At 51.9% G+C, this 11,985-nt stretch overlaps 1 protein-coding gene across 2 annotated transcripts; it reads right to left on the reverse strand.

Moving 5' to 3' along the window:
• Positions 1–3,116: 3,116 nt before the first annotated feature.
• Rab3d (RAB3D, member RAS oncogene family) lies at positions 3,117–11,281 on the reverse strand. Of its 2 annotated transcripts, none has more exons than XM_040729980.1 (5): positions 11,126–11,281; positions 8,867–9,130; positions 8,000–8,118; positions 7,785–7,909; positions 3,117–4,839 (listed from the first exon to the last, which is right to left on the reverse strand). In XM_040729980.1, exons 2-5 carry the CDS (start codon positions 9,092–9,094, stop codon positions 4,652–4,654), a joined length of 660 nt encoding a protein of 219 aa, XP_040585914.1. In that variant the 5' UTR covers positions 9,095–9,130; positions 11,126–11,281; the 3' UTR covers positions 3,117–4,651. The 2 variants fall into 2 exon arrangements, with proteins under 2 accessions (XP_040585914.1, XP_005078587.1); XM_005078530.4 differs by having other exon boundaries at positions 8,867–9,150.
• Positions 11,282–11,985: the final 704 nt, after the last annotated feature.

The following is an 11,985-nucleotide window of genomic DNA, read 5'->3' on the forward strand; positions in this document are numbered from 1 at the left end:
GAGACAGGGAGTGTACTTGGTATTTCTATTTATTTAATTACTTTTAAAGATAGGGCTTCTCTGTGTAGGCCTGGCTGGCCTTGAACTCATAGAGATCCACTTGCCTCTGCCTCCCAAGTGCAGGGATCAAAGGCGTGCGCCACCATGCCTGGCGGCATTATTTCTACCTTATTCTTTGGTGGGCAGCCAGGCTCTAGGTCCCTCCTATCTGTGCCTGCACAGTGCTGAGACTTCCACCCTGTGTCACTGGTGTCCCTAGCTTCTCACATGGTCCCAGAAGTGTGCCACTATGCCACGCTAGGCACACAGATGCAGGTGTACTTGGTATTTCTTTTTCCTTTATTTTAAATGTGTGGGTGTTTGCATGCATGTAGGTCTGTGTACCATTCATGTGCTTGGTGCCTAGGGAGACCAGAAGAAGGCACTGGACTCCTTGGAGCTTAAGTTATGGTTTGGAGCTGCCATGTGGTGCTGGGAATTAAACCTGGGTCCTCTGGAAGAAGAGTCAGTGTTCTTTTGTTTGTTTTTGTTTTGAGACAGGTTTTCTCTGTGTAACAGCTCTGGCTATCCTGGAACTCACTCTGTAGACCAGGCTGACCTTGAACTCATAGAGATCTGCCTGTCTCTGCCTCCCAAGTGCTGGGACTAAAGGCGTGTGCCATCAACACTGGACTGAGTTAGTGTTCTTAACCAGAGCCATCTGTCCAGTCCCCACACTTAGTATTTCCAACTCAGATGGTGACTGTCTTTCCCTCACCCCATGGCTGGGGTCTTAATTGGACTGACTACTCTGAATTTGACTGGCTAGTCTGAAAAGAATTGGTGCACAGCAAAGGCCATCAAATTCCTGGAATAAGGCAGTGGATCTTTGCAAACAGAGTTTTTTACTGGGCAGCCTCCAAAGCCACAGAGAAACCATGTCTCGAAAAACCAAAAAGAAAGAAAGAAAGAAAGAAAGAAAGAAAGAAAGAAAGAAAGAAAGAAAGCAGGCTGAGCATGACATGCAAAGTCAAAGTAGCACCCCTCCATGGCCTCTGCATCATCTCCTGCCCTGCTTGAGTTCCTATCCTAGATCCCTGCAATGATGGGTTACAATGTGGAAGCGAACGCCAGGTAAACCCTTCCCTTCTTAACTTGCTGTTTGGTCGTGGCGTTTCCTTTCAGCAATAGAAACCGGGAGACAAGAGGACAACTTGTATGAACCTGACTTCCACTACGTGGGTTCCCAGAATCAAATTTGGGTCACCAGACTCAGGCAAATACTCACTGAGATATCTTGCCAGCCTACAAAGTGAAACCTAGAGCTGTGGCCTAGCTAGAAACAGCCCCAGGCCTGATGGGGCTCTGTGCGCCACAAAAAAACCAAAAACATTGATTTGCAGTGGAATAAAGTAATATAAGCATGGGACCTCATGATGGCTTCACTTCATCAATTGGAAAGAGTACACATTTTTTCCAGACTGGACACCAGATTTGGGGGATATGAACAGCCAGACCAGAGCTGATTCAGTATTGTTTCAGAATTGCTAGAGGGGAGCCAGAGCAGAATCATTGCCAAGGCCCAGTTTGTAGAGCACTTGCCTAGCATACAGGAAGTCTAGGCTGTATCCTCAGCACTTGTCAAACCGTTTGGTGGTGCAGCCTGTACTTCCACCAGGCAGCAGAGTCAGCTGAGCATAGTGGTGCGCGCCTCTAATTCCAGTACTAGGGAGGCAGAGGCTGGTGCATCTCTGGGAGTTCAAGGCCAGCCTGGTCTAGACAGAGTTCTGGGCCAGCCAGGCTATAGCATGAGACACCTACCCATCCCCAAACAAGAAAACCAAAGACCAAACCTAAAAATCACAGACCATCAAACCATGGCAGCCATGGCCATTTCTCTCTGAAAGGACACATTGTCCGTGGTGGAGAAGACACCCAAGGCCGGCTGCTCAGGACCTCCTCCTGCCACACAGAGGCCTTTGTTCCCAGTCGGTGGAGTTTCTACGAATAAACTCAACAGGCCTCCGTCCCCCTCGGCCATTCGCACAGATGGCAGCCTCTGTTCACTAGAGACCCAATCACCCGCCCTTGGTAAAACCTACTGGAGGAATCAAAAGTTCAAAAAGGGGGCTGGAGAGATGGCTCAGAGGGTAAGAGCACGGCCTGTTCTTCCAGAGGTCCTGAGTTCAATTCTCGGCAACCACACGGTGGCTCACAACCACCTTGAATGAGATCTAGTGTGCTCTGCTGGCATGCAGGCAGAAGGCTGTATACACAATAAATATATTTTAAAAAGTTCAAAAAGGTACAAGTCTTCCTTAACTGGTTGAAGAAACCGTTTTCACATTATTCAGTTTCAAAATTGACTGAGTGTGCACACCCTCATGTGTTAGTCAGGGGATGACTTGAAGGGATCAGTTCTCATACCTCACGGATCCCAGGATCTAACTTAGGTCACCAGGCTTGGCTGGCAGCAAGTGACCTCACCAGATGAACCATCCTGCTGGCCTCATCTCCAGTTGTGTGAAAACCACAGGGCAGCTTCCGCTGCAGCTGCTTGAATAGAACCGAGGAAGCCTCTTATATCTTACAAGCCCAACATCCAGTAAAAGGAAATGTCAGGAACAACCACAGCTAAGGGCAAACTGGCCCGCCACCATGCTGGGCAGTAGCTTAGGAACAATGGACTGTGTGACAGAATCTGACAGGGTCAAGGGTCTTTTTTTTTTTCTGAGACAGTCTCATACAGCTCCAAGCTGGCCTTAGCATCCTAGATGGTAATCTGACCCTCCTGACTCCACTAGGATGGCATCCCTGGATCACATGCTTAGTTTGTGTGCTCCTGGGCCTTAAACCCAGGGCCTTGTGCGACACATTAGGCAAACACCAGCAACTAAGTCCCAGTTCCAGACACTGTTGAATTATTTTTATTATTTTTTTTGTCTTTATTTGTTTGAGACAGGGTCTGTCTCTCTCTTTGGTGTTTTGAGACAGGGTTTTTCTGTGTAACCCTGGCTGACCTGAAACTCGCTCTTTAGACCAGGCTGGTCTCAAACTCAGAGACTACCTGCTTCTGCCTCCCAGTGCTGGGATTAAAAGTGTATGCCACCACACCCAGAAGGTTGTTGACTCTTAAGTTAATTTTAGCGTTTTGACAATTTAATGATGAAGCAACATAAAAAACTTGACTCTTCCCTCCAAGTGTTCAGATGCTCTCCCTTTGCTAGAATGATTTATCCACTCCGTTTCATCCAGATGCCCTAAGGACAGTGGCGGGCAGGGCTACAAGTATGTTGGAGCCTAAGCCAGGCTCATAGCTCATGCGTGCCCCAGTAAGAAACTGAGCTTGGTAAGGCTGCAGAAGTCATTTTGGCTATGGGACTAAAGTACTAGACTCCACCCCTGACATAAAGTCAGGGATGTACAACACAGACCATCTGGGCAGTGTCACCTGAGTCATGGGATCAAATGGTGTTCAGGGGAGTTTGGTTAGTGGGTGGAAGGACCTCCTAGTTGGAGAGAACTGGGATCCTAGGGGTTAAGTCCCAAACGTTGTAGAGACATCAATGACAACCCCACAGCTCATCCCAGTTCACTGAAGTGCCTGCTGCTCCCATGAGCTACTAACAAAAGCATTGGGTGCCCACTGAGGACTTCTCCCTGGTCTTCCCCACAACCCCAAGTGTCCCTGGGCCACTGATGACTGGGATGACACTGAATCTCTACAAGAGTCCTCAGATGGAGAGCCGGACTCCTGTCGTCAGAAACTGACCGCCAAGCGCACACCCTCTGTGGGCTGGTTTCTCCACTTCCTTCTCTACACAGGATGTAAGATGTGCAAAGCTCTTGCTTAAAACACCGCCAGGCGGGCAGACGGGGCCCTGGGCAGGCAGCCTCAACCCCTGGCTCTGAGGTGAACTGATGGAGAACTGGGGAGCGAAAGGTGGGGCACTTCTCAACCTCCATGTGAGGGAGCCTGGATTGGTCCAAAATTTAGCTCTGGATGGGATGGAGTGGGTTAACCCACACTGAGTGGCGTGGATTCAGGGGAAGCTTGGAAGGCACTTTGGAGAGTCACCAATGCCATGGATGGCTCTGACTCTGTCTCTGTATAACCAGAAAACAGGTTTCCAGGTAGATGCCAGGGAAGCAGAGGGTAGAAACTACAGACCTGCCTGTATCCTTGGCTAACAGTTAGTTCACAGGCAGGTTCAAGGCCAAGCCGGTGGGCCTGAGCTGAAGGGGCTGCCAGGGCTAAGTTGTATAGCAACCCACACCAGGGGACGCCTTCGGCCAACAATATGGACAGTAGAGCATCCAGCTGGGAAGTGGTTCTAAGGTAGAGGGCGTGGAGTGTCCCTCCGTCACTCACGGAAGGTGATGCTGCCTAAAGCCACCCCCATCGAAAAGCCTTGGGAAGCAGTAAGCACCTGCATGGGTGCCCCACGCCCTCAGACGGTGCTGAGCAGAGCCTGGTGGTGTAGGCTCTAACCAGGACCGCCTGAGTATATCAACATGGAGAGAAACAGAGACGGGGTCGTGCGAGAAGAAGGGAGAGTAGGCAGGAGGGAAGGAGTGCCCTGAGCTTGGAGGCTGCCCCTGTGGCTCACACCTTGGCTGCAGTCCTTGAAAAGGCAGGAGTGGACAGGTGTGGGGAGGTCAAGGGCCGCCCTTAGCAGCCGCAGCCGCTAGGCTGGGGGGGTGGGGTATCCGCAAGGGCGGGGCCTTTTCCATTGCTGCCAGTGCTAGTGCTGGGCTCCAGCGACTCATTCATCTTCTCACAGATGATGTCCACCAGGCGCTCAAACACCTGCTTCACATTGATGTTCTCCTTGGCGCTGGCCTCAAAGAACTCATAACCTGGATGACAGAAGGTGGGGACGGATGCGACAGTCACGTGAGTCCCAAGGAGCTGGAGTCAGAAAGTGGAACTGTTCAGACCTGCATTCTGAGCTCATTCCTGCCTGACCCAATCCGGTGTGTGTGTGTGTGTGTGTCGCACACATACACTAAGTAAATAATGGGGCTAGAGAGATAGGTCAACCATTGAGAGCACTGGTTGTTCTTCCAGAGGACCTGGGTTCAATTCCCAGAACCCACATAACAGCTCATAACCATCTGTAACTCCAGAGCCAAGGGACCTGATGCCCTCTTCTGACCCCTGCAGGTACTGTAGCACACGATACACTAACACGTGCAGGCAAAGCACCCATACACACTTAAAAAAAGTGAAGGGAAGCCGGGCGTTGGTGGCGCACGCCTTTAATCCCAGCACTCGGGAGGCAGAGGCAGGTGGATCTCTGTGAGTTCGAGGCCGGGCTGGACTGACAGCCTCCAAAACAATACAGAGAAACCCTGTCTCATAAAACCAAAAAAAAAAAAAAAAAAAGAGAGAGAGAGAGAGAGAGAAGGGATGTGTGTGTGTGTGCGTGCACGCGCGCACCATTAATCCTAGAACTTGGGAGGCAGAGGCAGGCAGATTCTGTCTCTAAACCTGCCCCCACTTAAAAAAAAAAATATATATATATATAAATAAAAGTGTAATTTAAAACCGTGTATTGGGGCTATGGAGATGGCCCAGATGGAAAAGAATGAGGACCTGGGTTCAGATTCCCAGCACCTGTTTTTGTTTTGCTTTGTTTTTGTTTTTTCGAGACAGGGGTTCTCTGTGGCTTTGGAGGCTGTCCTGGAACTAGCTCTTATAGACCAGCCTGGCCTCGAACTCACAGAGATCCACCTGCCTCTGCCTCCCAAGTGCTGGGATTAAAGGCGTTCGCCACCAACGCCCAGCTTTGTACCCATTTTTTAAAAACCAGATGTGGTAGAACATGCTTGCAACCCCATTGCTGGGGAAGTGGAGGTGGTGGAGTTGCTGGCCAGCTAGCCTAGCCCAGTGGAAGACCCTGTCCCAGAGAAAGATGACACCTGATGTCTGCTGGCCTCCACATGCACACGCAAATGTAATCTAATTAGGGCACAGTTCAAACCCATGATCCCTGCACTTCAGAGGCCAAGCAGGAAGACCATAGGCTTCAGAGATACAAAGTGAGACCTTCTATCAAAAGAAATATTAAAAATGTAAAGTGTAACCTGCACAAGGCTCTGGGTTTGAGCCCCAGCACTGTTTTAAAGAGAGAGACAGAGAATCAGTGAGCTAGCTCAGCCTGCATAAGCAATTGCCATGCAAACCTGATTGTGACTAGCCTGAGTTCAATCCCTGGGAAAACACAGTGGAAGGCAAAAACCTCTGCCTGAAGTTGTCCTCTGACCTCCGCATGTGCACTGTGGCATATATGTAATTTTTAAAGGGACATGAAAATTTTAAAGTTTGTTTGTTCTTTTCTGTGTAGCCCTGGCTGTCTTGGACCTTGCTCTATAGACCAAGCTGGTCTTGAGCTTACAGAGATCTGCCTGCCTCTGCCTCCCGAGTACTAGGACTAAAGGCGTGCGCCACCACCACCTGGCTGCAAGTAACTTTTTTAGTATGAGGGTTTTCATTTTTGGTGTGTGTGTGTGTTGTGTTAGCTAGGCATGATGGCACACACTCGTAATCCTAGGACTCAGAAGGCTGAGGCAGGAGAACAGTTGAAAGCTCAAAGCCAGCCTGGGCTGCAAATTGAGGCCATCTCTCAACTCCCCGACTCGGGAAGGACGTAATGGGAAGCTAGAGCCGCGGGAAGAAAGATGCTTAGCATGAGGAGGTCCATCTGGTTTCTAGAATTAAGTAATCCTGATTGGACAAGTGAACAATTTCCACTTCATACTCCTCTCTGCTACTACATGGACCAGCCCAAGACGGGCAAGATTCTTCCTGCAGCTCTCAGTCCCTGATACAAAGCCCATGTGAGGAAGACATTGGGGTGTTTTTGGTGCAGGATTGGAAACCAGAGCAAGACAGGGGCTCTACCATTGAGCCATGCACACCCTTGGCCCCTCACTGGGGGATTCTAGGCAGGGGCTCTATTGCTAAGCTTCAGGCCCAGCCCTGAGTAAATGCTTAGAAGCCACAGGCTGAGTGACTCAGTGAACATGGTGGAATGCATGCACGTAGCTCTTTGAAGCCTGGTGAGATTCCGGCTGCTCTACTGTCTTCTTGGGCAAATTTGGTGTTTTATTATCAACACCTCAACTCCCCCAACACATCTGAATCCTTTATGTTTCTTTTGCTTGTTTGGGCTCTTCTCTCTTTTTTATTGTTTTGTGCTTTTGGGTTTTTTGTTTTTGTTTTTGAGATAGACTCTCACTATGTAGCCTTGCCAGATCTAGAACTTGCTATGCAGCCCAGGCTAGTCTTGAACCTCTGCCTTCTAAGTGTCTTTTCTTTGGTTCTAGTAGGGTTATCTTGGGATATATGTGTTGTGTTTGTGTGTATCTGGGTGCAGGTATACGTGAGTGCCCCTGGAGACAGAGGGGAACATCAGAGAACCTGCTTTCTCACACTCAACTTATTCCCTTGAGATAGTGTCTCTCAGTGAACCTAAAGCTAGCCGGGCAACCAATAAACCCCAGTAATCCATGTCTCAGCCCTCCACAGTGCTGGAGTTATAGGCATGAAGGTAGGTGTGTGTGTGTGTGTGTGTGTGTGTTCATGTCTGGCCTTTTAGGTGGTGACTGGGGACCCTACATGAATGAACTGCCTGCATTCTTACTCACCCACCAAGCCATCTCCCCAGCCCCAATACCAGGGTATTTTTCCTTTCTCCCTGACCAGATCCTCAGTTAACCACTGTGGAACTGGGACTCAAGGGTGAAGATGAGGGTGAGGAGCGAGGAGATGTGACCTGTGGCTTGGGTTGGGCACTAACCAAGGTCATCAGCGAGCCTCCGACCATCCTCAGCAGGTACAACACGTTCATCTTCCAGGTCACACTTGTTCCCCACAAGGATGACTTGGGCATTGTCCCAGGAGTAGGTTTTGATCTGTGTAGCCCTGTGGAATCGTGGACATTGAGAGGGAGGTTAAAGGTTTGGGAAGGGGAGAACAAGGCCTGTGACGTGTCAGTGGTTAGCCAGCACTCACCAGTCCTGCACAGCGGTGAAGGACTCCTGGTTGGCAATGTCATACATGAGCAGGAAGCCCATGGCTCCACGGTAGTAGGCTGTGGTGATGGTCCGGTAGCGCTCCTGGCCTGCTGTGTCCTAGGCAAACAGCAGTGAGTCAGTTAGGGGCCATCTGCAAGGCCCAGGAAGGGACACAGGTCTGCCCTCGTAGTCCAATCTGATGGGGAAAGAGTAGTGTGGCCTTCACAGGCCCAGTCTGATGGGGAAGTATGGCCCTGCCCTCATACCTAATCTGAATGGAGGAATACCAGTCTGCACAGTGAGGGAGGCATGACTCTGCCCTCACTGCCCATCCTAATGTGAGACATTACAGGCATGTATCACCGGGCCTATCGTCCCGTCTTGAGATCTGTTAACTGACTCAGCTCTGCCCTGCATGGGCTCTAGTGTGCAGGGAAGTCTCCCGTTGATGACCTTCTCTAACCTTGTTTCCAAGAACCAATGTAACAGACACAGAGAAGAGCCATCTGGGCTTTAGGTGACCATCTTGATCAGCTACCTGGTCTCCTTGTCACCATGATAATATCAACAGCTGGACTGAGGACAGGGTATAGCTCTGAGCCTGGCAGCCTCCATGGGAGTCCCCTAGATGGTCCCCAACTTCTTCCTCACTAGTCACTGGTACTTCCAACATGCACCTTCTGTCCACCTTGTCCCTCCACAGGCCACCCAGGGCAGGACGTGTTCCCACATCCCGATGGGTTTACCTCAGCGATGAAAGACACCTCCCTGCCCTGAGCTGCTACTCTGTCTCCTGGGAACTCTGCTCTGGGTCTGACTCTCCAGTGACTGCCCCCTCAGTTCCCCACATGGCCGCTCAACCCACCCAAATCTGTAGCTTGATCCTCTTGTCATGTCGATAGACTGTCTTGACCTTGAAGTCGATGCCCACTGTGCTGACGAAGGCAGGGGTGAAGGAATCGTCAGCGTAGCGGAACAGGAAGGAGGTCTTGCCCACACTGCTATTCCCGATCAAGAGCAGTTTGAACATGTAGTCAAAGTTCTGGTCGGCTGCATCCCTTGGGCTGGCAGGGGGCTCACTAGCAGACGCCATCTTGGTGGGATCTGCTTGGACGGGAGGCCTGGAACCCTGACGGGAAAGAGTGGAACCTGCAAGGAGGCAGGGGTTCAGGCGTCAGTTCCCCCAACATGTGGATCTGGGATCCGACTCAGGTCATGAGGCAGGGCAGCAAGTGCCTTTACCTGCAAAGCCGCCTCCAAGCCCTGGTTTCTTTCCTCCTCTCTTAGGAAACAAGGTCTCACTCTGGAGCCTAGTCTTAACTCTCAGTCCCCGCCTCTACAGCCAAGTGTCTGGGGGGTGACAGGAATGTGTCTCCACCTTGGGGCTGGAGTCCCAGGCACTTGTGAGCTGTCTGGCCTGGGCTTTAGGAATCTAAATCAGGCCCTCTGAAACAGCAACACCTGCTCTTAACAGGTGAACCATCTCAGCAGTCCTCTTTCTCTTCTTCTACCTTTTACTATTATTATTATTATTATTACTTAGAATTCTTTTAGAAAGGCTATCATGCAGCTCAGGCTGGCCTCAAACTCCCCATGTGGTGGATAATGACGTCAAACATCTGATCCTGCCTCTGGAACTGGGATTACACACAGGTATGTACCCTCAAATGCCTTTCCTAATGATTCTTGTTATTATTCATCCGCAAACTTCTGCCCAGTCCTTCTCTGCACCAGGCAGTGGTCTCTGAAGGGACACAGCTGTGCATAAAACAGAAAACGCTCACTTGTTACGGAAGACGCAGTAGGAGGGCTGTGGTTGCGGTTCAGTCTTTACTCAAAGGTGAAACTGAGGGCTGGGGATGTGCTCGCTCACCTTGGATTTCAGCCCCAGGACCCAGTAAACCAGGTGTGCTGTGCACACCTGTGATTCCACCACTAGGGAGGAAGAGACAGGAGGATCTGCAGTTCAAGATCATCCTGTGCTACATCGGAAGTTTAATATCAAACTGTGCTACATAAGAACCTGTCTCAAAAAAAAAAAAGTAAACTTGAGCCTTTATAGTGGAAGGTTCTGATCTCCTGCCTTAAGGTGCAGAAGTCAGGTAACGGGTGAAAACTCGGGGCCAGTGGTGGTGAGGAAGTCGAACGGGCTGCAGACTGGACTTTGCCCAGTGCAAGCAGCTGGTATGGCAGGTGTGAGCTTGGGGGGGGGTTGAATGCCAACTAGACAGAGCCCACTCCAAGAGGGCCTGGATGTTGACTTAGCAGGCGTCTGCCACTGAGAAGCCTGTCCTTTCCCCTTTAAGTCCACTTTAACCCTTTCCCTGCCCCCAGGGTAAGGAGATTTCTATAAATATAGAGTAGTTTAAAGCCCCAGTTATGCTTCCAAGTGGGTACCTGACATTTTATTTGTCAAAGGGGCCGGGCCTGGCTCCTTCTTGGCCAAAGCTGACTCACCCCTGCTACGGTCCACAGAGACAGGAATGAAAGTCATCAAATCCAAGGAAACTATCCTAGTCACCCACCACGACCCCCCATATCCTGCTGTTTTTATCTGCCCACACTCCAGCATGCTGTTAAATCCGAATCTAGGGTGCTCTTCCAAGCTCCCCGGGCTTCAGTTTCCCCAGCTGTCTAAAGTCGCTCTCCGAAGCCAGAGCAAAAGTATTTCTCAACGGCCTACGGTGTTTTCTGTTTCTCTGCCCCGTGCATTTCCAAAGAGAACGCAGCCAACCCCACCCTGTGTTCCGGGAGAACGGGTTTGAGGAGGGACCGCAAAGCGTCCGCTTGGCAGGGCTTGAGGCTGGCCCCCGCCCCACCGCGGCTCCTCTTCCGGGAGGACTAGGGGTCCCCGGTCCTCAAGGCTGGCATCCAAGCTGTCACTGCACTGCGTGCACCAGCAGGTGCCTCCCCCATCACCATATGGCGCCCTCGCTCGCCCCCGTCTGGGCTTCTCGCCCACCTCGCTGCCGCCGCTCGGAAGCCAGCGGGGCGCGGGGAACCTAGAAGAGCCAGCAGCGCCGCTGGGGGCGCGTGACCCGGCCTCGCGCGGACCCCAGCCCATCCCTGTCATAGCGCACGCGCGAATCGGCGGGCGGGCTGGCGCCCTCCCTCCGGGACTCACCTCGGGTCACGCCTCACACACCAAGATCCGCCCACGAAGTCGCTGCAGCCCGCACACGGCCGCGACCCCCGCCCCGCAGCCACCGCTGCCAGCACTGACACCCGGATCCCGCTCCGGCTCCGCCCAGGTGGAGGGGGCGAGGCTGCCGTGAGAGTAGGAGCCATGCGGGGGTGGGGCCTGTAGGGGCGGGGCTTGAGAGTTGGCGTCTGCGGTGGGCGTGGTCTTGTGGGCGGGGAATCAACAAGAGGAGGAGCCAGGGGTGGGCGTGGCCTGTCGGGGACTGGGACACAGCCAGAGTCCTAGCGGAGCGGAGCAGGCGAAGCCTTGCAGGCGGAGGTGGGTCTGACAGGTGCGGGGCCGCCTCCAAAGGAGCCAACGTGGGCGGGGAATTGAGGGGGTGGGCCTGGTAGTTGCGTGTCCGTGGCGGGAATCGACCGACAGACTGGGCAGAGGAGTTGGCGGGGCATAAACGTGGAGGGGCTTTCTCCGAAGGCTGAGTCTTGCTGTGTAGGCTCCAGAGCCAATCAGATGAGAGCACGCGGTTGGCTGGCCCAAGTTATGTGGGGTGGGGGCTAGATGTGAGGGACCTGACCGGAGCCAAGAAGCCCAGAGGAGCCTGAAAGGGCATCAAGTCCCACCATAGCCCCCCCTAGAAACATACATCTCCTTTCCTCTAACTACAAGGAGAAATGTCTTCTATGCCCTCTATGGTTAAGAGGAAAACTTCAGCAGCTGGGTTCTGGTCCCACCTCAGCTTTCCCATCTGTCAAGTGTGTGACTGTGTTTTTGTTTTTACTTCTCTTTTTAATTTGGGGGCCTGGAGAGATGGCTTAGTGGTTAAAAGCACTGTTCTTGCAGGG

The sequence above is a fragment of the Mesocricetus auratus genome, unplaced genomic scaffold, assembly GCF_017639785.1.
Source record: "Mesocricetus auratus isolate SY011 unplaced genomic scaffold, BCM_Maur_2.0 Super-Scaffold_100022, whole genome shotgun sequence".
Classification (NCBI taxonomy): Eukaryota; Metazoa; Chordata; class Mammalia; order Rodentia; family Cricetidae; genus Mesocricetus; species Mesocricetus auratus.

What these genes read in the sequence shown, in the direction of transcription:
- Rab3d (XM_040729980.1), bottom strand. Translation starts at nt 9,094, where the DNA reads ATGGCGTCTGCTAGTGAGCCCCCTGCCAGCCCAAGGGATGCAGCCGAC. An exon ending in GGATCAAGCTACAGATTTGG is followed by an intron (nt 8,119 to 8,866) that starts GTGGGTTGAGCG and finishes CTGTTTGCCTAG; the next exon opens with GACACAGCAGGCCAGGAGCG. An exon ending in TTCACCGCTGTGCAGGACTG is followed by an intron (nt 7,910 to 7,999) that starts GTGAGTGCTGGC and finishes ACGATTCCACAG; the next exon opens with GGCTACACAGATCAAAACCT.